This window comes from Neopelma chrysocephalum, unplaced genomic scaffold (genome assembly GCF_003984885.1).
Source record: "Neopelma chrysocephalum unplaced genomic scaffold, ASM398488v2 Primary Assembly neopelma1_168, whole genome shotgun sequence".
Lineage (NCBI taxonomy): Eukaryota > Metazoa > Chordata > Aves > Passeriformes > Pipridae > Neopelma > Neopelma chrysocephalum.
This window is the reverse complement of record NW_020897830.1, coordinates 194,100-219,891: the sequence shown is the minus strand read 5'-3', so window position 1 is coordinate 219,891 and position 25,792 is coordinate 194,100. Positions and strand designations below refer to the sequence as shown.

General features: G+C 48.0%; 1 protein-coding gene across 1 annotated transcript in view; it reads right to left on the bottom strand.

The window, feature by feature from the left end:
- Window positions 1–556: 556 nt before the first annotated feature.
- Window positions 557–25,792, bottom strand: part of ITSN1 (intersectin 1) — a 71,873-nt gene continuing 46,637 nt past the window's right edge. Inside the window, 14 exon segments of the mRNA XM_027701814.1 lie at window positions 557–2,743; window positions 3,797–3,970; window positions 4,383–4,466; window positions 4,563–4,645; window positions 6,274–6,395; window positions 6,903–7,115; window positions 8,701–8,868; window positions 9,693–9,791; window positions 10,411–10,594; window positions 11,697–11,803; window positions 12,713–12,834; window positions 20,136–20,327; window positions 23,167–23,278; window positions 24,878–24,999. Of these exon segments, the coding sequence (XP_027557615.1) occupies window positions 2,595–2,743; window positions 3,797–3,970; window positions 4,383–4,466; window positions 4,563–4,645; window positions 6,274–6,395; window positions 6,903–7,115; window positions 8,701–8,868; window positions 9,693–9,791; window positions 10,411–10,594; window positions 11,697–11,803; window positions 12,713–12,834; window positions 20,136–20,327; window positions 23,167–23,278; window positions 24,878–24,999 (1,931 nt within the window). The 3' untranslated portion in view covers window positions 557–2,594.

Genomic DNA, 25,792 nt, shown 5'->3' with positions numbered 1-25,792 from the left:
GAGCAGGTTTGGGGGTCCTCGGGGCGTGGGGAGCGGGTCTGGGGGTCCCGGGGTGTGGGGAGCGGGTTTGAGGTCTCTGGGTGTAGGGAGTGGATTTTGGGGTCCCAGGGTGTGGGGAGCGGGTTTGCGGATCCCTGGGGTGTGGGGAACGGGTCAGGGGGCCCTCGGGGTGTGGGGAGAGGGTTTGGGGATCCACGGGACTCAGGGGAGCAGCCAGCTAAAAAATAAAAAGTAAAAATGTAGTTTAAAAACGCCTATTCCACAGACATCCTTCTCTCCAGCCCAAACCAGTCTGGGAATCTGGGATTGCAGGACGCCCATGTCAGGGGTCACAGTCTGCAGCGAAGGGTCCCCCCTTCCAGCTCCTTGGGGCTCCTTCCAAGAACCTGCCCAGGGTTTCTTCGTTACAGCCACGGGCTTTTTGTCCCGTTTGTCTAATTAGGTGTTGCTGTCATTGGTGCTGGTGAAATGATCCCAGCAAAAAGTGATGCTACTTTTGAAACCCTGATATAAATGTTCACCACGTTGGCAGCTGAGTAAAATTAGGACAGCGATCAAAGGTTAGACAATGACATTTAATGTTACTCCAGTAATAGATTTTATCACTTTTTTTTAATCCTACCACAACAATGTGTATTTTCATATACATTATATTTCATAAAATGTCTTGATATGGAATTAGGAAAGCATGGGTTTAGTACTATTTACATATTTTAATTGAAACAATTTTCTTAACAACATTGAAAAATAGAAACTTAAAGTTCTCTAAATCGTGTTTTCAGCCAGTTAGTGGTAAACAAATGCATGCCTAGGAAGTTACACTCCCTCTAAAACGTGGTCAGTTGAAAGTTTCTAACTAAAGTGTGTATCTCTGTTTTGTTTCAAAAAATACATAAGTATGTCTGTCATTTCTGATACAAAATTCTACACTATCTTCAATAAATAAATAATAAAGCGATTCTGAAAAGTATGAAATGTAAACTTTGTTGTCCCTCCAACATACTTTTTTTTTTTTCTTCCCATTGCTTGAAACATTACAGTGGTCTTTTAGGAAATTATAATACACAGACACTTCCCAGCACAGTTTACACTTATTACCATACGGATCTACCTACCTGTTATGGATATATCCTAATTTCCTAATGGAAACCAATAAGACTTGTAGTGCTAGAGAACACCACCAACACAGGAGAGGTGGGAACCAGGACTGAAGGACATGCAAGGAACACCAAAACCCAACAACAGGCTCCACGAGAACGTTCACATGCGAATGACACAGGCTGGCACCTCCCATCCGGAATGAAGTCCTTACAAAAATACCAGTGGATGCGTGGCAGGGCATGAACAGAATGAATCCAAGCAGAACAAAGAGGAATTTGACTCTCAGGACTCTTTTCCCTCTCGAGTCCAGACTCAGCAAAGCCCTTACGCGGGTGCTCCGGGGACACCAGACGTAAGTGCCCGCCCGAAGCTGGGGCTTTGCCAAACAGGGATGTGGGCCTGGACGTGTGTGTCCATGGAGCCGAATGGATGGGGAAGCCCTGGCGCTCCCCAGGGTGACAAGGCTTTGGGGTTCCCCACTCTGCACCGTCCCAAGCTCCGTCTCTGGTCACACCCAGCACAGCCACCAACCTCTGGGAGCTGCTGCCCCGCTCCCATCACACCTTGTCCCACACAGGTGAGCCCAGCACAGGCCAGTACCTGGGCACCACTGATTGCTTCGAAACCACACTCTGTGGGGTGGGAATTCCCTTCCTGAGCTGGAGCCGTGATTGTTTTTTCTTCCCCACTGCAGGTGACAGATCACCCACCTGGGCAGCAGCAGTAAAGGAGTATCCAAGTGGTACAGCAGGACACACAGCAGGGCTCTGTGCTTAACCCTTGGCTTCCTGTGCCAACATTTACAGTCCTGTGGACAACAGCAACTTCCAAAGGTACCGAGGGGGTGCACTCCTCTGGAGTGCAATTCATCTCTGTGCAGGAGGCCTGGACATCATTGATTTTCAGGGGGCAATGCAAGTCATGAAGTGGTTTGTTAATAGAATCTTCTCTGTTTATAGATATAGACTATTTATTCTCTAAGTCTTTTCAGTACCATCATGAAGATCTTCAAAGATCTTCTTGCTGCGAAACTGCTCCTTCCATTCACGTCCCATTTACACCCCACTTTGCTGAGCAATAGGCACAGAATTCCTTCACGGGAAAACCCTGCAGAAAGCCTCCCAAACATCCCAACATTGCCTTCTCCATGGAAATTCAAGAGTAGGGCAACTGGAGCAAGCACAGCCACCTCTGTGGTTTGCCAGCCGTTCCCACTGGAGCTACAAGGAACAACAGGGTCGTTTCATCCACCCAGGAAACCAACTCCAAGTTCCACATTGAGAGACTGAGGGGGATCTCCTCACTAAACTGGGATTCGCATTTTCAGTGAGAATTATCAAGGCACAAAGATGCTCCTGTTTGCTTTGATAACCCTCGGAGGTGTGAAGGGCGAGCAGTGGTTTCCTGCCTCACCAGCCAGGACTCTGTGACAGCTCCCGCAGACCCCGACGGGTCGCGGTGACCTCGACCGGACGCCAACGGCCCCTGCCCTCCTACGGCTCGTCGAAGAGCTGCAGGTCCAGCCGCACCACGATCTCTCCCGTCGGCACCTCATGCAGGAGGAGACACTTGGTGACTGGTCCCTTTGAACCCTGATCCTTCTTGATGTCTGCCACACGGATCTCTGTCCTGCCCAGGAAGTCTGGAAGGCAAAAAGAGGGAGCGCTCAGGAACGGCACAGCCGGGGTTTGCGGGAGGAACTGAACTTCCACCCCCACGCAACAAAAGGAAGACACGAGTCTTCAGCCTGACTCTGGTTTTGCCCTTGACGAGGGCCAAAGGCTGCCAAGCTGCACAGAGGAGGGTTCAGCCAGAATGTGTTACACAGCAGCAGCATTCCAAGTAAATGTGTGGAAACCCCCCCTACGGAATTCACGGCTGCCTCGCTCCAGTGACTTCTGGATTTTATGATATGTTAGAAAAAGGCCAAAAGCTGCTGCACAGTTAAACCTGAGTGTGACCCCTCTGGAGATGACAGAGCCAAGAAGTGCCTCACAGCAACAACAAGGTCACTGGGCCGAGTGGTGCTGGCCATGGCAGTGCCAGTCCTATCCAAACACTGCCTGGGAGATGATGGCTCCAAAATACACTCACTGATGCTCCACATGTTTAACCCAGGTTATGAAACTAGAATGAGAGAGGCTGTGGACTCCCCATCCCTGGAAGTGTCCAAGGCCAGGTTGGATGGGGCTTGGAGCAACCTGGTCTAGCGGAAGGTGTCCCTGCCCATGGAAGGTGGTGGAACTAGATGATCTTTAAGGCCCCTTCCAACCCAAACCATCCCATGATTCTACTGGGTTTGGAATCCTGGGTTCACCTTTGCCACTGTTCCTGCACATAACAGGAACTTGGAGGCATTTATCTTCCTCCTGCAGGAATCAATCTGTTTGCAAACAGCATCCAGAGTTTTTGGAGACTTAGCAGAGCTACAAATCACGCTTTGGTTGTGGCCAAGTTGCACAAGAAAAGGAACTCTCAAAAACCAGAGAGAGATGGATTCTTTTTGCACTGATACCGGCACAACTCCACCGGGGAGCAAGGGTGAGCCATCTTCCAGTATGGAAAGGGGTTCAAATCTGGGGTATCTTTAAAAACCATCTTTGAACCCATGATTCATGGGTTATGACTTCCATCAGCAGGAATGCACCTCCTCAAAGCAGGAGATTGGAAAATCCCTCTGGCAGCCCCTACGCACCATCCGGGGAGAACTGGTCCCGCTCGAACACCGTGATGCAGAGCACGTCCTGCTCCAGGTCCTTGATGAAGAACTGGCAGTTGGAATTCCACTTGGGGTTCAGGGTGTCCTGTATGGTCTTGGTGATGTGGCACTGGGAGCCCATGGTCACCTCGCAGTAGGGGTTACTCTTTCCTGGGACAAACAGAACAGTGTGATCCTCGTCCTCAATCTCCTTCCACTCCTACAGCCCTTGAGGTGGGAAAGACCTTGGCTTCACTGCCCTTGGGATGAACTCCATGAACATCACAATGAACACACTGCTCCTCAGGGGGCTGAGCACCTTCTGCTCTTCCCTGCAGGACTTTGTGCCTTGTGATCCCTTGGGATGTGGCTGATGTGGTGGGAACCAAGTCAGCCTGAAACAAATGCCTAATGCGGGACGACTGCAGGACAACAGCTGAGCTGCACAAAGTCACTGCTGCACATTTTACCTTCGTTAGACCCACGTCATTGAGCAAAGCCGTGTTTGGGACAGAACCCCCTCCAGAGTCAGGCTGACAAGTGGGAATGTCCCTTGGATGGAGGGAGGAAGCCCAGCACTCACCATGGGACCTGCAGGGTTTCAGCTCGATGCCTTCCACCACGTTCACCATCAGCCTCCCGATGCCCGTTGCCCTTTGCGAGCGAACTGCGGTGAAACAGGAGAGAGAGAAAAGTCATCAAAGGGTTTTCCTGCCCATGGACTTCTCCACAAAAGATGAGACCCCCTCATCCTATGCTGTACCTAAGTAGGCCTTTTCCCTCTTCTTCTTTTCAGTCTCTATGTAAAGTTCTGAAGCAGCTTTGATCTTCTGAACCCAGGCAGTCCTTCAGAAGGAAAGGAGAAAACAAAGTTGCAAAATGCCATTTCCATTTTTCCCTGCTGGAGCACAGCAGACAGAAAACTAAAGCTCTCCCTCCTTCCCAGCCAAGGCTCTGGCCCCACCCCAGCCTCTGCTGTCCCAGAGCTCTCTGCCTGGAAGAGATCTTCCTGGAATTTATAGCACCTGCAGAAACGGAACCATCCCAAGCCAGCAGATCCCACCACACAAAGAAAGCTCAAGAGAACCACAAGCAGGAGCCACTTGGTGAGAAACCAAAAGGTAGAAAGAATGGGTTTGCTTTCACCAAGCCCTTTGCTTTATTATAATGACCTTCTTGTAGCCAGTAGGTACAAGACACCTGGGTTGCAGAGGTGGCCCCTTACCTTGATCCCTGAGGTTTCATCCTAAAATCCTTTGGCCCTTGGGACATTTAAAACATAACTTGGGGGGTACACGGATGGTGAATGAGCACAGTGTCTTATGGGCCCTTCTGGGGAATCATTTCATCCTTGAGAATCAGAATTACAGAATATCCTGAGTTGGATGGGACCCACAGGGATCACTGAGTCCAACCCCTGTTCCCAACAATCACACCATGTGCCTGGAAGAGACTTGAGTGGAAAGACTGACAGAGGAAAAGGGTGGCAGAAGGGCTCCCCAGGGACTCCAAGGGTTTAGAGGAATTGCTGTGGCACACAGGGGAGCCTGAGACCTGAGCCAAGGAAACATGGGGGAATCTCAAAGCTGTGGATCTGCTTCTGAACCCGGAATGAAGAGCTGCTGCTCCACAGGAGCACATGGCCTGGGTTGGGAGGGACCTTAAAGTCCCTCCAGTGCCACCCCCTGCCATGGGCAGGGACACCTTCCACCAGCCCAGGTTGCTCCAAGCCCTGTCCAGCCTGGCTTTGGACACTTCCAGGGATCCAGGGGCAGCCACAGCCTCAAGATATTTCCTACATTTTGTGCCTGAGAATGTTTTGGGGCTGGACATTTCCCAGCTGGCACAACAAACACAATGTCTGCACTGTGGGGAGGGCTTTGCTGCACTTCCAGCTTTCAGTTTTTAACAAAAGTTACCTTTCAAGACCTTACACTGGGGAAGAGAAACCTTTTCAGTCTAAATCAGAGTAGGCTTCTCTCTGTAAGCTCACCAGAGATAAAACCCATCAGCTCAGGTTTTAAGGTTGCCTTTCCTTTGACTATTCCAGTCTGAACTGGACAAGATAAACTCACTGGGTTAAGTTTGGTAGGTTTTGCTTCAGATTCTAATTCTGACCTGTTCCTTGATCTCCTTCAACAGCCATACAAATGCTGTCACTGCACAGACACACAGCTGGCAACAGCAGAAGGCAAAATTGCATCTTTTGGCTTCTTCCCATTAACATAAAATGTTGTGAAATACGGCCTAAATATCCACCCTCCCAGATGTTTCATTCTTGCTGGAATTCAGGAAACATCACTATTTCTCCCTGCTTTTCATATACTGAGTATCGCCATATTCCCAAGAAGAGGGAATTTTCCAGTCTTGGAAAAGAAACTGCTTGGAAACTGCTCTGCAAGTTTCCATCATAACCATTCCCATCATCCACTTGGCACCAGACTTCACAAATTCAGCCCCTTGGAGACTCTTACCTCTCATTAATGCTTTCAGCCCGCAGGGTGTAGACTCTGTCAATGTGGGAGATGTGGAAGATGGGCTCATCTCCAGAAGGGTCTGTGGGTAATTTTACCAGTACCTCGTTTAGAAAAATGGGCTGTAAAACATCAGGCAAAGCCAGAGTTGTACTGCACAACGTCTGAGCAGGTGCTTTCAACACAGAGCAAGTTACAACAGGTTTAGCTGAGGTGCCTCTGCCCTTCTGCCTCCCATCTGTCTTCAGATTAGATAATGGGAAAATTTTAACAATTGCCAAAGACAGAGGTGCCTCCAGAGCCTGGAAACACTTGTCCTGGAGGAAGCCAGCAGGCTCCTGGAGCTCAGCAATCCCTCCTGCCCCACAGAGAGCAGCGAACAGCACTCTCCTCTGCCTGATACAAAAGTGACCCTTTGCTGGAGAGTTTTGTCCGAGCAAAACTTCAAAAGCATGTTTTGTTTTCTCACTAAAGCACACGAACTTTCTCCCCACCAGCCCCAGCAATGCCCAGCGTATTCCAAAGCTTTCAAAGCTCTTCTCTGGGAAGGTCTTGCCCACACCCCCAGCATGGAGCTGCTGCCCCAAACACGTGGCCTGTCACTGCCCCCATTTCAGAGAGGTACTTACAGTTTTGTACATTTTGTACTGCAGGTTGGACTTGGGGCTGAACACCTTGTCTGTGCCCGAGGAGCCAAGAGGTTTTATGATCTGAGTGAGGAGGAGGAAGTCGTTGAACAGAAAACCATAGAGCTCCTTGTTACTCTTGGCTTTATAGAGCTTCCCACTGTGCAGGAACTTGCGTGGTCCCAGGCAGTTTGTGACTGAGTTAAATACGAGTTGCTGTGAAAAGTAGAAGAAGAACAACAACGCACTGTATAAAGTGAAACAATCGGGGTCCCCCTGAAAGAGACCAGACACAGTTTTGAGTCCTGGGTTGGTCCTGAGCCGGCTCACAGGATGAGGAGCAGGACGAGCAGTGCAGGTCAGAAAAGGCTGCATGAAAAGTGACTTTGGGGCGGCCCATCATCACACAGGCACGGCCTGGGCACTCGGGGAGAAGCCAAAAGCATCTGTGCCCCCTCCCCAAGCACATGCACCTCTGGGAGTGGAGCTGAGCCCACCAGGACCTGTCCTGGAGGAGCAGCAGCACCTCTGCCTACGGCCTCTCCGGAGCCTGGGCTTCCTTGACAAGGTCTGGGCTTCGAATTGTGCTTGAATTTCACCCCCCAAAGCACCCCAAAGGAATTCCAAGTAGCCCCAACACCCCGGGCAGCTGCTGACACTGGCAGTGGCAGAATCACAGCCCCACCCAGGGGTTGTTACCACATGAGCAGGGTGTGGCCCTTCCCTACAGCGCCGTTTCCAGGTTTATTTTCACCAGGGGATGGTGCAGTTTTTACCACCCTCACTGACTGGGCAGCTGGATCAGGGCTGGCTCCTTTGACAGGTTGGAAACCCCTCAGACAGAAACTGGGGAAGGCTGGATTGCTCCTTCCCCGCAGCTGAGGCTGCTCCTGCTGCAGTTACTGTGGCAGAAGCAGCCAGAGGGTCTTTCAGGTTATAGATTTGGTGCTCTAGGGCCAGGCATCACCTACAGAAGGAAAAAGCAGCCACCTTTCTTCAGGCAGTGGTTGTCCCACAGCTGAATGTGTCTTTGACCCTTCTGACCTTGTCACACTCATCTTTCTCCCAAAACAGTCAGATTTCCTGAGGTGAAATACAATTTTTTTCTAGTTTGTAAACCAACCAGTGCTTGTTATTTTTTTACCTTCTAGAACTGACAACTTGGTGCATACTTTGAAAATCAAGCTGTGATCTGTCTGCCTCTGTTACTGTCACCAACACAGGAAGGCCATCCAAACATGCCCCCTCATTTTGCAGGACATACAGGCACAGTGTTTTCATTACAGTTTCTAGTGAAACTTAGCATGTTACCTGGAAAAATAACACGGAATGGGAGGCAGGGATTCTCTCTGTAAAGTCTCCAGAGAGACTTGATCAGTATTCTTGAGTTTTCAAACGTACACAAAGCTTTACCACAGAAAATCTGTTCTGTGATCACTTTTAAAGCACTCCAAAATGGTCAGGAATAGCTTTGGGATGGGACACAGCAGTTCCACAACCACTGTGCTATAAAGAGCTATGAAAGTGGAAAGTTGTGGTTGAAAACTGCAGCACTGAACCTGGGACTAGTCCAGAGCCAGGCAACAAAGCAGGATCTACCACGGGGAAGGCAAGAACACGAGCAGCAAAAAGGGGTCACGTGCAGGAGTGAGAGGGAGACAAGGAAGGGGGGAAACAAAGCACTGGGGATTGTGAGACCGGCTCAATCCCACTCTTTGCCCTGGATGCAGTGCCATGAGTGAGCTGTGGGTTATTCCCGAGGCTGCCCACGTGTGCAGGTCCCTGGGGAGCCCTGGTTTACCTCGGAGAGGCCCTCACACTGCACGTGGGCCTGGATCCACTCCAGCCTGTCCGAGTTCTCCTTCTCGCGCACGCCCTCGTTGACCTGGGAGCAGAGCTCCTCGGCCTTCTCCAGGGCGTGCTTCAGGTGGCTGTGGTCAGGGTGGTTCTCAGGAGTGTTCTCTATTATCTGCAGAGACACAAAACACATCATCAGGCTCCTCTGTCTCCTGCAATCCAGCTGTATCTGTGCTGTCAACCCCACGCTTCCGTCCTAGTGCTTTATTTCTGTCAGAGCCAGGCAATACCTTCCAAATACCTGCCCTCCTTGACAGATGTGAGAAATAGGAGACAAACACTATTTGGGAAGAGCTGGAATGAATCCCTGCCTGCACAGCCTCTGCATCAGGACACTGCTGACTCCTCTGACACAAGGACACACATTCCAGCCAAACACAGAAATAATGGCCACGACTCTTTAGGGAATCTCTTAAATGCCAGCATCCAATTTGTAGCCCTTTCCTTGGAAAGCCTTGGGCCAACTTCAATGGCATTATTTGGGATGGTCAGTGTTAGGCAGCAAATAAGAGTTAGGAAAGGGTTGTAAGTTATCCAGCAGTGTCAAAGGATGGGAACCTGCAGGAATTTGGCTTCCAGGCTTCCCCACCGCGTCATTTCCCAGCCTACAGGGAGGGAATGACACTGTGGGAAAGGGAAATTTGAGCACAAGCTTGACTCCTGTTATCAGAATCTGAAGTTTTCCTTCAACATTCACTGCCTTGTGGTTCTTTGGGTGCAAGTCTCACCTCTGCTTCAAATGGAAACACCAAGTTGTGCTGAGGCCCAAGGAATTACCCCATTTTCTGTAGCTGGATCAAATATTAAAGGACACCCCCCATTCCCCAGCACATCAGACATCCCACAGTGACACAGCCCGACACAAACAGGGACACTGCCCTGTCATGAAGCTCTAAGCCAAGCAGCAGCAACCCCCCAGGTGTGCACAGGACGTACGTTTTTAATGATTAGTGGGTATCTGGTTACCCGTTGCATAGGCTTTAGCAGAAAACTGGACAGTGGCATTCCTTTACAGCGAGGGTCCATTGCCAACCTCTGAAACACCAGAGAGGTAAAACCTGGTTAGTCACGTGGTTTAAACCCGGGCAAACGAGCTCCTCCAAGAAAGGAAAAGGCAATAAATGAGCACCAATCCTCGGCTGAGTCTGGGCTGAGCTCGCAGGACAGCACAGGGGAATTCATTGTGCTTTTCCAACAGATCTGCCCTGTCTGGGTAAGAATCTCAGAATCACCAAGGCTGGCAGAGCCCTTCAGGATCATCCAGTCCCACCCCAGCACCACCAGGATCACCCCCAATCCATGTCCCCAAGGGCCACATCCAGACACCTCTGGAACACTCCCAGACACAGGGACTCCACCACCTCCCTGGGACACTTATTCCAAGGCCTGACCACTCCCTGTCAGGGGGTTGCAGATCAGAAGGTCCCCCCTGAGCCTCCTTTTCTCCAGGCTGAGCCCCCCCAGCTCCCTCACCCCCTCCTGCTGCTCCAGCCCCTTCCCAGCTCCATTCCCTTCCCTGCACACGCTCCAGCCCCTCCATGTCCCTTCTCAAGCAAGGAGCCCAAAACTGAACCCCCCCACTCCAGGCATGGCCTCGTTCAGCCAAAGGAAAAGCTCCGTGTCCCGAATTCCCGGGGGTCGCTCCCGCTCTTACTTTGACGAACTCCTTGAACTCGGGCACCTCGTCCGTCTTCTGCTGGATGAGGGCGGCCCCGTTGAGCTGGCAGCTGCAGAACCTGATGTAGGGCTGCATGTGGGGCAGCTGGGCCGTCAGGATGTCCCCGATCATCTTCACCGGCATCTTCTCCCCGGACATCTTCTTGCGCACCCGCAGGGCCCTGCAATGCCAGGTCAGAGCTGATGTAAAAAGGGAGGTAATTTCCTTTTCTGTTGGTTTAGAAAGAGAGGGACAGACGTGTGGGAGAGGGAGGGATAAAAACCATCGTTCTGAGCTCAAAGCTGCTTCTCCAGGTCTTAGCCTGGTTTCCTGAGGGAAGGAGGTTTATTGGCATTTGTTCTGTCGCTGCCGTAACTCTTCAACTCGTGGGCCATTTTCAAAAGGTTTTACAAAAAACAGGAGATATCACAGAGGTACAAAATCCCCACAAGTTCAATGCAAATCAGCAGCTCCGTAGGGAAAAGATGAACTTTATTAATCCTCCTGCTTATCAAGATCCAGGGTTAACTCCCCCCTCGCTGAGTGTCTCTGGCAGTGACCAGGTGAGCAGCCTGCAAACCAGCCACAGCATTCCCTGTGTCCTGCTGCAGCAGAGGGATGGCTGAGGGAGGAATTGGATCCATCAGAGGCCACGAAGAATGAAGGGAGGGGTAAGAGTGGAGTCTCATGGCAGGGAGTTGGGGTTGCAGCAGCTGGAGCCTTTGGGAGGAAGGGTGGAGGGTCCTCTGGACACAAATCCATGGGGAACCAGGCTCTGGTGGTGCTGCTTCTCCCCCGTCAGCACATTCAGGTGCTGTAACCCTACACTAATTAAAGGCCACACTAATTAATGGAATGCATCAGCCAGCTCAGAATAAGAGAGGCAGAGGCTGCTGTGCCTTGGTTTGCATCCCTGGATAACAGGACTGGAAGTGGGTGTGGGCTGGGACAGAGGAGGGAAAAGTCTATGACAGGGCTGGGGGAAGCCTTGGCAAATCCTGCTTTTCAGAGGAGAGCAGGGTTTGCCCTCTGGAGCACGTGGACAAGAAGAAAGTAAGTGCAAATATTTACCCAGCAAAGAACTGCTGTTTTTTTCCCAACAGCAACAACAAAGTCACAGCAAACACTGTCCGTATTTTGCTTTTTCCCCCAAGGAGAAACACGTGGCCCTTTTGGTTCTGATCTGTGTGTGTGGCAAATGTTTTCCTGCAGCTGAAAGGAGGAGCAGGGCAGAGGCCCAGGGTCTTGTCATTGCCAGGTATGGGGGGGGAAACCCAACTTACTTCAGTAGTTTTATATTGCACATAATCAGCTCCTTCCAATTAACAAAAATCATGGCAACTTCCTTTTCTGTGAGCAGCTCAGATTCCAGGAGTGGCTTCTGGAAGATCTGGAGGGTCAGAAAATGAAGCTGTTTAGAATGTACATGTATGACCCGAGTGACTGAGGCTGATCTGGCCCATTTCCTTAGTGAGGAGGGGAGAAAACTTGCCCTCAGGGCAGCACTTGTCCCTCAGTGGGACAGAATTCCACCCTGCTCCATGTCCCGGACATCCACTGTGTTCCCTGAGAACGGCTGGGACTAAGGGGAGACCTCAGAGATGTGAGGAGCACGTGGCTTTAACAGGGAACACTCTGAATTTGTGCTGCTGGTGGTGTTCATTTAGATCTGGAGAACCTGTTTGAAACTTGGGAATGTTAATTCTGATCTGGATAATCTGTTTGAAACTCGGGAATTTTAGAGAGAGGTCTCCTGCAGAAGATCTCAGGATTTCTTAGATAAAACACCTGAAATATGTTTTCCTTTGGACTCTTTTATGGAAGTTCTGATTTCTCTCAGAGTGTTTCATGTTTGCATATCTTGACTTCAAAACAGGGCTTTGCTTCTCTGTCAAAAGGATTGTCTTTGCTAATTCCATTTTTTCCTACATCAGGGATGTCCCTTGGAACACGTAAAGCAAAACCACAGTAAGTGATAACTCAGGGCCACCGTGGGCGTGGAAAATGGGCTTCCTTTCAGAACATCCATTTCAGTTTAAGGACTTGTACATGAAAAATCTACACTGAGAATCAGGAGCTTTGCTAAAATGACACTTCAAACATCAGCATTTTGGTGATGGTCACACCAGGGCTCAACACGAGCTGCACCCACACATGGATCTCTAAATAAATAAATGTAAATGGCAGTTTAACACAGCTCATCCCAAGGAAGCCAAGCCCAGCAGGGACACACAGTAGTTTGGCACCCTGGAATGTTGGTTTAGCTCCAAAGGGGAGGGATTCAGGGGCTCTGCCTCACCTCTGTGACCAGCTGCAGGTCGGTGACGTAGTTCTCCTCGGTGACGATGAGCTCGTGGATGTAGCCCTGCCTCTTCCTCTCCGTAGGAGTCAGCATGTCCAGCAGATGCAGGTCTGCACACCCTGGAAAACACAACAGGATCCCGGGTTTTACAGCTGGTCACTGGCAAAGTGCCTCAGAGCTGGAGCAGGGACAGCACCACTGACCAGGAGCTGTGCCAGGAGCTGTGCCCGGCCCGGTCACAACGGCACAACCTCAGCGGTGCTTCCCCTCTCGGGGACTCACAGCACTGTCTGAACACCTTTCTTTAACAAAGGCCATCTCCAAGGGTGAACTTTTCCCTGCTGGCCCAGCTTTAAAGCCCCCCCTCAGTGCCACCTGCCCATTCCCAGCCTCACCATCCCCCTGAGCTGTGTCGTTCCACCGGAGCCCAAACCAACCCCACGGGGGTGGCTGGAAACAAAACTGGGGGCAAACCTTCCCGTGGTGGGAAGAAGCTGCAGAGACATCCCAAGAGGGGAGAGGATTGGGGAAGAGCTGCAGTGACCACAATGCTCCTGTGAGTGACACATGAACCCTCAGCTCATGGATACTCTGAATTCCAGGGTCTCCTTTGTCCTTCTGGTCAGGGAAACCCCACTCAAGAAGGTGCTGCAGAGCTTATTTACTTCTTCTCACTTAAAAATTAAATTAAAAAATTAATTAATTAAAAATTGCTTCTGAATATTTGAAGGACTGAATATTTGAAGGTCTTTGGAGACCCCTCAGATTTCCCAAATTTCCAGGCCAAGGCAAAGGGGTCGATTTTGTTCTCCTTTAGAAGCACAGGAAAAGGTTGTCACTAAGAACTCACTTCCATGAGCTTTGTCCTTTAATTGTTGTAAATCACCTCCTGTCTAGATGGGAGAACTTTTGTACAAATTCCACAATCTCAAATTTTATTTTCTATTCCGAATTAGACAGAACATTTAATCCTTTTTTTTTCTGGAGGCCGTTACTTTTCAGGTGAGTTTAATGCAATTCTTCTGAGACTGGAACACAGAATGTTGCCTTCCAGTTTTGACTAGTTTTACTACTTTTTGGCATAAAATACAGCACATTTCAAAAAAAGCAAAGGTGATTTCCATCAGGGGGAAAAACCTTTTGCTGCATAAACGATCTATTTCAACTATATTTACACCACCAAAATTCTCCAGTTTGATTCTTTCCCTTACCCCTCATCAAAGTCTGGGAAAATTCAGTATATTCCCCATGGAAACAAACTTTCCTTATGGACACATCAGACCCTGGACAACGCTTCCAGTTCTTTGCATACAAAGTTAATATTTAGGGAGTATTTACTGCATTTTTAGCTTCCTGAATTAACTCAGGGGCTCAGACTGTGCCACTAAAAATGTCCTCATGTATCCCCCTGGTTTTCATGGAATGCCATCACCTGCTGCTTTAACTACTCTGTGCTTCTGAAAAGGGAACGAGAGATTTGACTTAAAAATTAACAAAAACACCCTGAAACCAAACCAGACAAACCCAGAAAAGGAGATTCAGACACTCAAGGTTGTTTCCTCCCTGATCTGAAGCTGGGGAGGGATCAGACTGGCAGCAGATATTGATAATGATCCCTTGGGATTCAGGACAATTGAAACTGAATTGAAACTTGGCTTGAAGTGAAGAGCAGGTCTGGAGAATTATCATTTTTATGCCAAAAGAAGCAAATTTTGGCCCATTGCAAAAGCCACGAGTTTCACCTCTGTTCAGTAAATGCCTGATTTCAGAGCAGTTTCTTTGGTGTCAGGTAAATCAGAGGTTTGAGGAGCAGAACCAGTTCTCCCCATGCACGGTTGGCTTCACGAAAAGTGAGCCAAGGGTTTACTTCTTTTTCCCTTCGGAATTTACAGTTCAAAGAATCCCATGACCTTGGCTTGAGGGGCTGTGTCCAACCACCAGCCTTGCAGAGGAAACACCATCATCCTGAACAATGAAATACTTTAGCAGCTCCTTTGACAGCTGGGATGCAAATGGGCTGCTCTGAACTGCAACAAATGGTCTCCTCTTGAACAACAAACATTTGGGGAAAACGGCCCAAATCTGAGCAGAATGTGCAGGACAGACTTTCCTGAGGAAGGACTTTCTTCCTGAGGTGCACAAGTACTGAGATTTTTCTTGTCTTTAAAATAAAAACAATGAAGAAAAACTGGGTTCCTTTCCAAGTGGAAATGTCAGGGCTCATTTTTCATGGATGCCAAAGTACTTTTATGAACATCTGAATCCCACTAATCACAGAATCATGGAATGGTTTGGGTTGGAAGGGACCTTTAATGTCACCCAGTTCCAACCCCCTGCCATGGGCAGGGACACCTTCCACCAGCCCAGGCTGCTCCAACCTGTCCTTGGACACTTCCAGGGATCCAGGGTGGATCCCAGCTTCTCTGGGCAGTTCTTTGGTACAATCAGAGTCAGGAAAGGCGGGGAATGACAATGGATAACTTGGAATCACCAGCACAACTCCACCTGCACATTCCCCCCGGCCTGGTGGAATCACCTCCTCTGTAAGTGTTCAAAACGTGTGGATGTGGCACTTGGGGATGTGGGTTGATGGTGAACATGGTGGTGGGGGGTTGATGAAATCCTAAAGGTCTTTTCCAACCTTAATGATTCCATGATTCGATGTTTCTACTGATCCCTTTCCAGAGTCTGTTTGGGGAGAATAAAATCCTCCGTGTGAGGGCACAGAAATATAAACCAGCAGAGTTCCCCCCGGCCCTGGTTTGGTTTCTAACACATCAGGTCACTTAAATCTCACCTCTGAATTATGAACCCTGAGCACTGATGGCCAGAACCAGCAAATGAGCCACGAGCAGAGCCACAGATCCTGGGCCAAGGAACTGCTCAGCCCAATTCTACGTGGTCTGCCACAAAAATCAAGGGGCTGGACAGGCTTTTCACTTGGGATCAGGAATGTGGGAGCTAAATCAAGTATTCTACGTGTTCCAACCTTTTATCAAACAATATTTTATTGTTTTTTCCCTTTCCTGGGCAGCCCTCCAGCCATTGCTGTGAGCAGGGACAGGACCCAGGGAAGGGCTGGAGCTGGGACAGGGCAGGCTCAGGGTGGATCTCAGGACAAGGTTCTTCCCCCAGAGGGTGGTGGGCACTGACCAGGCTCCCCAGGGCAGTGGGCACGGCCCCAAGGCTGCCAGAGCTCCAGGAGGGTTTGGACAACACTCTGAGGGACAGGGGGGAGTGCTGGGGTGTCCTCAGCACTCCCTGCTCAGCTAAGGAGCAGTTTGTTATTTGCTCTTTGTGTCAATTCACCTGATTCGATAATATTTGAGGAGTATTGTCCCTGAATTTGGTGGAGTTGTCTAAAATAAAGTTTAAAATAAGGCTCTCGTTGTCATCAGAGGAGACTGCACAGAAGCTGCTCTTTGAGCAGAAATCAAACAGCCAAAGCCAGCCCAGAGCACTACAGAGGGCTTTGGAACCAGAGACCACAACCAGAATTAGTTATTTTGGTTCTGGTAGCACAGTGTGTCCAGTGAGCTCATGGGGACAGCAAGTGATGCCACTGAAGCTCCAACAGGACTGAAGTTTAAATAAAACTGACCCCGAATATAAAGCAAAATGTTCTTGACAAACCCACATTTCAGACTCTGAGTTGTTTTGGACAGATTTCAAGTACTGAAGGAGATATGAACAAATTCCCTGAAAGAACATCCATGGGAATTTTTTCAGTTGAATACAGAGGGAATACAGCAAAAACTGTGAAGAGTAAAATCCCCCAGCACTGGGAGTGGTCTGTAAATCCAGTCTCATCCCTCCAGGGACAGCTCCTGTACCCAGGACATGGCAGTGAATATAAAGAAGGAATTCACAGAATCCCAGGATGGTTTGGGTTGGGAAGGGACCTTAAAGATCATCTCCAACCCCTTGGACACCTTCCACCAGCCCAGGTTGCTCCAAGCCCCGTCCAACCTGACCTTGGACACTTCCAGGGATCCAGGGGCAGCCACAGCTTCTCTGGGCAATTTCATATTCCCTTTCTCATAAATATATATATATATGTGAGATATATATATATATATATATCACACACAGAAAGAAAAATCCAGAAAGGGAAAGGAGTCGGTGCAGTCTCTTGTTCCCTACGGCCCAGGGAATCCCTGATAGTGAGGAAGATGGAACACTCCCCTGCCAAGCTATAGGAGCACACCTGGAATCATGGAGAAACACTACAGGCATTCCAACAATGCCACTGTAAATCACAGCTGAGCATCTTTGGCTGGGACATGTTCACTGATGGGATTTTACACTCCTCTGCCTGAGGAGTCCTGGCACAGCACAGCCCAGTGCCTCGTGTGCTTCAGGTTGGCCAGGAGGAGGAATTTCCTGCTGGAAAGGGTGGTGAGGCCTTGGCAGGGGCTGCCCAGGGAGGTTTGGAGTGCCCAGCCCTGGAGGTGTCCCAGGAAGGCCTGGCCGTGGCACTCAGTGCTCTGGGCTGGGGGACAAGGTGGGGATGGGGCACAGGGGGGATCCATGAGCTGGGAGAAACCTGTTAAAAACATCCTCCTGCAGGAGATTGTAAGAGCTTTATTTTTCTTCTCACTTGAAGTAATGAGAAAGAAAAAAAGCAGCACCTGAATCCCCCCCAGCTGAAGTATTGTAAATATTTCCCTACATATTCTCTATATATTCACCCCATAGTCAATATATATTCACTATATTCAATGTACATTCACTGTATATTTCAGGGCTGAAGCCATAAAGCCCAAAAAGTCCCTCAGGAGAAATGCTTTTAGTCAAGTGAATTTTCCAGCCCCACAGCTCAGTGTGGGAAAACAGAGACATCCTGTCCTTCCAATGACATTTAATGCACAAAATATTGACAGAGTGGGGTCCAGTCTGGCTCCATCCCCCTCAGTGAGCAAAGCAACAGGCCCTGAAAATCCCAGGAATGAGCTGCTGTTCCATTTCTGCAGCATGATGGAGAAGAATTTTTTTTTTATGGTAGAAATGAAAAATTTTTGCCTGTTAAATACTATCCTAAAAAAATTGGTGCCTATTAAACACCATCCTAATGAAAAGTTTGTGTCTGTTAAATACTACCCTAAAAAGGAGGAGGATCTATGCAATTGTGCCTGCTTTCAGACTAAAACACGGAGCCCAGATCCAGGTGAACCCATGGGAAAACAAGGAAGGATATTTCATTTATCTACATGCACAGTACAAAAAAAAATAAAAATCAACGGATTTGTACCACGTAGAGACCCTGGAATAGGGAATCACAGAATCCCAGGATCTCCTGAGCTGGAAGGACCCCCAGGGATCATCGAGTCCAACCCCTGGCCCTGCCCAGGACACCCCAACAAACCCACCACGAGCAATAGGGTTGCAGATAATGACCAATCTGATTAATTATATTTAAATAATACTCAAAGTGTCACTGTGGAGTGAAAAGGGCTTTCCAGGCTGTTCTGGTGGCAAATCCATCCACGCCCCAATGCCCCGGGGTGGCCCCGGGGTGAGGCAGCAACGAGACAACAAACACGTGTGGGTCTGTCTTTTATACCAAGGATTTAATTCTCTATACATGGAACTAATTTTAAAGGCTGTATTACAGTTGTTAAAGCTGCAGGTTTTTATATATTTATATAATTTACATTCATAGTGATGAAATACTGAAGTGCAATTGAATGAGGAGCTTCACTTGTCCCTTGCACCGCAGGACGGGTCGGGAGGAGGGAGCTGGGAAAGGTGGGAATGCTGCCAGCAGGGAAATCAGGAATAAATGAAATACATAACCAGGGCATAACTAAATGGGAAATCATTAGTAAAGGGCTACATTGTGCTTGAGGCATTGGGAGGAGAGCACTGACAGCACCAGGAATTCCATCAGGAACTAACACGGCTTAGCTACAGCACATCTACAGCAACTCCACTGTAAGCTCCATTTAATATTAATTTGTATAAATTCCACAGTCTAAGTTTAAAAAAATGTAAACATTGGAAATTAATTGCAGGGAGATAGTTCTATACATTCTTTGTTGTCAGGAAAACGACTCGTTCAAAAGGTGTTGTTCCAGAGCAAAGCAAAACTGGGAAATCCAACGTCACGTCCCCAGGGTGAAACCAAGAGGTTCCTTCTCCACTCCCACATGGATGAGCATTAGATCATTTCTGACACGAAAATGCAACAAACCAAACGGAGACAACACAAACCAGGGTGTTTTCTAACTGTTTGCAGCTACAAGTAATGTGCAAAATAAAATTAACACAACTGGGTAAAACATTTTGCAAGTTCGTCTCTCTTGCACCAGGGGGGGAGTTTCTCCCCTCCACAATGGGTTACACACTCAACAAGGAACACCTGATACAAACAGTACAATAACCACAACAAAATACCTGGCGTTGGGCACATTGAACTCATTTTAACTCCTTCTGGTCTTTTGTCATTAAAAAAAAAAAAAGAAAGTAACAGAAAAAAAAAAAAGACATATTGACAACACTGGACAAGTGAACAATAAAAAAGAAAGATACATAAACTCTCCAATTCATGGACATTTGGAACAATTTTAATAGCACATGCAGCATTCCTTGATAGTGGGTCTTTTTGCACAACCAAAATTGCAATGAAGAAATTTAATTTATGCTTTTCCTTCCAAAGGCTAAAATATATCTTTTAAAAAATAATTGTTTTAAAACTACCCAAAGCACCTGTGCAAAGGTGGAAACATTAGTTTGGTAACTCTGAAAGCCACAAAAGGACCCACTATCCTCTGATTTTTATTATTTTTTTAATTTTATTTTTTTTGTGTGTGTGTGTGGTTTTGTGTTTTTTGTTTGTTTTGTTTTTTTTTTTTTAATAATTAATTTTGCATCTATCTGCAGGTCATGAACTCAACCATTGCGATTCCATGCAACTAATGGAAAAATGAGGTAAAAACTGCTCTGCAGTGTGTTCTTCTACTCAGAAGGCAGTAGATGATCATGCTGGAAGCCACATGATCAAGGCTGCATCTCCCATCATCCCTCTGGGCAGTGTTATGGGATAGTGGGTCTCTTTGAGGACTTTCAAGCCTGAGTGGGGGATGGACAACATATGATTCCTAGAAAAAGGAGGAAAACAACACATAAGCAAAACAAAACAATGAGCAAATTCAAGCAAGGGAAATGAGTCAGGCGTGTCGAGGGCATGGAGCAAAAAATGATCGGGGAGGGGGAGGGAAGGGGAGGGGGGAAAACATGCCAGGGATGGGGAGGGGGGAGGGATGGGAACTGAAAATAAAAACAACACAAAGGTTTTGCGCTACTGGAAGGTCTTCAAAGAGACTCGGCCAAGGGCACAGAGGGGCAGTGGGGCCTGCAGAGCTCGGAGCCAGCAATGCTGCATGTTTGACCTCAGAGAGCACAGACACAGGGCACTCACACTGCTGGCTGGGGTCCGTGTCCGTCGTCAGCTTCACGTAGTTGGAGGGGAAGAGCCCCACGTGGCCGTTGACCTCCCCCTTCCACCAGTCGGGGTCCTCCCTGTTGAGCACGGTGATGATCTGCCCCTTGCTGAAGGCCAGCTCGTCGTCGTTCTGCGCCGTGTAGTCGTACATCCCGATCACCTGGCACACTGAACACAGCCCTGTCAGCCACTGCGGGCCAGGGAACCCCCAAACCACCCCCAGGGACACCCCAACACTCCCCCCTGTCCCTCAGAGCGTTGTCCAAACCCTCCTGGAGCTCTGGCAGCCTTGGGGCCGTGCCCACTGCCCTGGGGAGCCTGGTCAGTGCCCAACCAGCCTCTGGGGGAAGAACCTTGTCCTGAGATCCACCCTGAGCCTGCCCAAGGGCACAAAACAGCCACAAACTCTGCTCTTGGCCCAGCACAGCCCCAGACCCTGCTCTGCCCCAGCCCAGCCTGACCCCTCCTGCCCAGCCCTCCCCAGACTGGCTCCAGGTCATTTAAAGACCCAAAGAGTTTCATGGAATATCCAGACTGGGTTGGGTTGGGAGGGACCTGGGCCAGGGCCTCCCCACCCTCCCAGCCAGGAATTCCTTCCCAATATCCCATCTATCCCTGCCCTCTGGCAGTGGGAAGCCATTCCCTGTGTCCTGTCCCTCCAGCCCTTGTCCCCAGTCCCTCTCCAGCTCTCCTGGAGCCCCTTCAGGCCCTGCAAGGGGCTCTCAGGTCTCCCTGGATCCTTCTCTTCTCCAGGTGAACCCCCCCAGCTCTCCCAGCCTGGCTCCAGAGGGGAACTTTGTCTGGAAATGCCCAATAGTGAAAGAAGATTGAAAAAATACGTAGTAAAAAGTCCAATCCTTCAAGGACATTGGCCTTCTATTGACAGCTCTCTTTTGCTTTATAAATATAGTTTTTTCCTACAAAAGCATCCGTTTATAAAAATTGCATTTTGCATCTTCAACAACCTGTTCTGAAAAGCAGAATCCCAGAATGGTTTGGGTTGGGAAGGACCTCAAAGCCCATCCAGTGCCACCCCCTGCCATGGGCAGGGACACCTTCCACCAGCCCAGGTTGCTCCAAGCCCCGTCCAACCTGGCCTGGAACATCCCACCAGGAGTGGTGGGTGGGCAGGAAAACCTGGGAAACATTTGAAATTCCGGTATCTGAAGCTCCCCAATCCAAGGGAAAGCCAGTGGTGATGTCCCTGCAGCCTCTAGAGGTGTCTGGCACACAAAACTCTTGGAAAAGAGGAGAGGAACAAGGAGCCTCCCAGGCCATCCCAGCTGCCCTTCAGCTGCTCCTGCTCCATCCCAACTGAGCACCTTCCCTGGCTCCCTGAAGCACCAGGACTTTTATGGAAATAAATAGTTTCCTCTATTTCCCTCTGTTTTCTCTGGCCAAGCCACAGCACTGCTGGTATTTTCCCACCAGACATAAGACTTCTATTACTGAGCCTTTCTGGCAGGTTCTCTCCATTGGATTAATCCTAAAATTTGCTTTTATTTTCACTCTTGCACTCAGCCAGGAACTTATTTTAATCTGCCAAAAAGCCTCTCTCTTTTTTATTCAATTATGATTTAATCAAGATTTCGATGCTCTGCAGGCAATGAAAAAAGGGTTTAAAACTTCACTCTCTAAAATTTACCATGTGGGAAAAGCCCCTGACTGTCAGACCTGAAATAATTTCAAAAATTTATATAAATGTATATAAATTCCCATCGTGTTGCCTTGTAAAAGTTTGTGTCTCAATGCTGATTTACCATTTTAACCCCAAATTTATGAAGGTTTTGGGAAGACTGATTTTCTGCATCTTTAGATTTCTATCAGAGGAGCCAGTTGGCACCAGTTAGAGAAACATGGAATCATGGAATATGATCCTTAGGGTCCTTTTCCAACTCAACCATTCCGTGATTCCATGAAAAATCTCACGGTCTGTTGCTTTTGTGTCGTTTCCTAAACCTTAAAATACAGAAAAAAGCTCCATCTCCAGGGAGCACTTCCCACTCCCCCTCAGGAAAAAGGGAAGGCTCTGAAGGGGAGGTGCCTCAGTGCCAAAAAAACTCTAAAAACCCTAAAAAACCCCCTCTAAAGCTCTATAAACTGCTCTACTCTATAAAAAATAAACTGTGGGGTTTTATAGGTGTATCACAAATTTGTGAGATATCCAAGTTCCAAACTGGATCTGGGTATCAGGGGCTTTTTCAGCCAGATAAGGGAAATATAAAAGTTCCTAAAAATGAAAATCTTTTGGGGCCATGTGGGAATTTTGTACACAGGGGTTCCTTTTCTCTCTTTGGGCTAAAAGAACAAGGGAAGATCCATCATTTTTGACAGAGGATGCCCAGCACCAATTGGAAGGAAGGGAAAGCCCCCTTTTCAGAGAAGAGAAACCTTTTTAGGCAAAAATGAATACATTACACTTATCTGAAAAAGGGTGGGATTTTGTGAAACTATAAAATATGTGAGATTTAAACCCAAAAGGGTCTTTTTCCCCGAAAAACTCGGTGTGAGAAAGACTCGGCGCGCTGAATAAATCCTTTGTTTCATGAGTTTATGCCATATTTCTAAATTTAAAAGAGGAATTTTAGGCAAAAACGAATATATTAAACTTATCTGAAAAAGGGGTGGGATTTTGTGAAACTATAAAATGTATGGAATTTTAACCCAAAGGGTCTTTTTCCCCGAAAAACTCGGTGTGAGAAAGACCCGGTGTGCTGAACAAATCCTTTGTTTCACGAGTTTATGCCATCTTTCTGAATTTAAAAAAGGAATTTTTCCCACAGCTCCAATCAGCACAAAGAAATTGGATCCTTGGAGGGCCGGGAGATGGAAGATGTCACCTCAGGAGTGGCTTTGGAGCATCCCACCCTCTGAGCATCCCACCCTTGCCAGGAGGGGCCGAACACCCCGAGCTCTGAAAATCCGCCCCCAGGGAGAACCGAGGCCAAGCCCAAGTTATTCTGGGGACATTCCAGGCGGGAATCCCGCGGGCAGAGGGGGCTCTCACCTGCCGGGGCCGCCTTGGGCAGCTCGGTGGGGGTGGTTTTGCTGGTCCCGGGGCTCAGCAGCTTCACGTAGTTGGCGGGGAACCAACCGATCTGGCGCTTCTTCCCCCTGGCCTGGGGAGAGAACGGGGTGTGAGGAGGGTTCAGCACATCAGGGGAGGAGGATTCAGCACCTGGACAAGGTGGGGACCCAACACTTGGGCTCTTGGCACTCACAGCGCTTTAGAGCAGGAAAAAACTGCAGTTTTGTAAGGAAAAACCCGCATTTTGTAAGGAAAAACCTGCATTTTGTAAGGAAAAACCCGCATTTTGTAAGGAAAAACCCGCATTTTGTAAGGAAAAACCAGCTATTTTTGGCAGTAGTTGAATATTACAACACTTCTATTAGCATTTAAATGCGTAAAGAATTGAGTTTAAATCGATACCAGATTGTGACAGTTTAAGCAGAGATTAAGGATCCAAATCACCTCTTTTCTTTTGGCACCTGAGCTTTTCAACACCTTGTGCCACCAGAGCGGGACAGAAACCTCCCCCCTGGTACTTCCCCGACTGCCTCGGTCATCGAAACCAAATAAATTAAAAAATTCTGGCTGTAAGAAAGGTTATTCCAAAACTCTGAACCTCATCTCACCCTCTAAATCCATGTTAAGAATTATTTTAACTCTTTACTCCCTGTTTGTGTCGTTAGAACAAAGGTGGTGTTTTGGGCAGGGAGAATTTTGCCTTTAAAAAGGAATTAATGTTAAATTTGGGAAAAAAAAGGTCATCTAACAGATTTACTATTCTTTAACTAGTTTGTCCCCTCTTTAAATCTTTACTAAAAAAGAAAGCACTTGATCTAAAGAGCATCTAGAGCATTAATTTTAAGCTATTTTTGGATGCTGCATTAAACCAGCTTAAAACATTGGCCTTATTTTCCCTCCACTCTGACCCCCAAGTGTGGAAGAGGAGAATAAATAGAATATTTATAGAATAGTCAGGGGACTGATAATGAAATAAAAAACAATTGTATCACATTAAAGTATCTAAAGTCACACTGAATATTTACACAACCAAAAATTAATTGTTTTAGACCCTCCCAGCAGCTGCTCAGGGAGGATTGTGGCAGATCTTGCCCCATGAGGCTTCTTTTCTGTCTTAAAATCCATTTAATGGAGACTTTTTAAAATTACCAGCAGCATAAAGGTCAGTGAGGACAAATCCCCAAGGAATCCTGGAAGGTGATTTCTCCACAAGAGATGAAAAAATATCCCCAGAAAAGGCAAAAAGGGCAGGTGGTAACAGGGAAAAACAATTAAATCCCTTTTTGAGCCTCTGCACTGCAAAATAAACCAGTGACATTTTTTCACCTGTTAAAAAGCCAAACCCAAACCCCCTCATTTAGTGGGACCAAACTGTCAAATTCTACTCTTAAAAAAACTCGAGGGGGATTCAAAAGCAGCCAAAACAACCCCTAAAATCCACTCTTCTGAGGGAACTCCAGGAAAAAACCCCGATGGATCCCCTGCTGTTCTCCCTCCCAGGTCATTCCCAGATCAGGGATGGCCAGGGGGGCATATTTTTGTAAATGTATTTTATCTTTAAATGCTGAATTGCAGAACGTTCTCAAAATGGTTTCTCACTGACACGTTCAGCATTTCAAACCACTAAAAAAAAAAAAATCACGATTTTTTTTTAACATGGAATTTTATTACAATAAAAAAAGGCACTAACTTGGAGCTCTCCTTCCCACCAACCACCTGGATTCTTCTTCCTGATGAGGATGAGCTGCCCAGGAGCCAGAGTGAGCTGTTCTGGGCCCGTGGCTGTGTAAGAGGCAATAACTTGGGCAATTTCTGGGGGAGCACAAGGGGAAGAAAAGGTTAATTTGGAAAAACCTGAAGGCATTCTATCCAACACTGCTCGTGCTGCAATCACTGTGGCCTTGCTTTCCAGAAAATCCTGATGCCTTTGTGTATTTCCAGGAGTACAGGTGGTAATTACAAAATAAATGAGAAGTTCAGGGCACTGCAGGAGAAAATAAATAATAAACCAGAAGAGATGCAACAGCTCTGCGGGTAGGAGATAAAAATATTTGAAATAGAGAATAACAATAACAACCACAGCTATACAGCTCTTAAAATCCAGCTTCATAATACTGTTTTCCAGCAAATACAACTCCCTGAAATTCCATTTATTCCAGTCCAACCTTTGGACTGAGCTCCCTAAAAAGAGGAGCCACGTGGGTGACAATCTAATGGAGCTGCACTGAGAGGTGCAAATGAATTGATTTTTCAGCCCCAGACCCCAAATGAACGTTTTCAAAGAGGATTTCTTTGGGAATGTTCATTCCATGGCCGCTGGCACAGAGCAGGTGCTTTGTGTGACCCCTTCCAGCCCACCCTGAGCTCCCAAACACCTCTGCAAAGCACCCCCAGCACAGGCTGAGCTTTGGGCTGGGGAAAGACAGGGAATAATTGTGGTCCCCACAAAAGGAACCCGGGTTTGGAGCCAATTTGAAGGGACAGGAGCTTTTGGGCAGCTGGGTCTGGATGTCCCACCAACCTCAGAACTGAGGTTCAGCCCTGACCCCAAACCACGGGGAAGGGGAGGGAGGACGTGGTTAATCCACAAAAAGGGGGGCTTAAT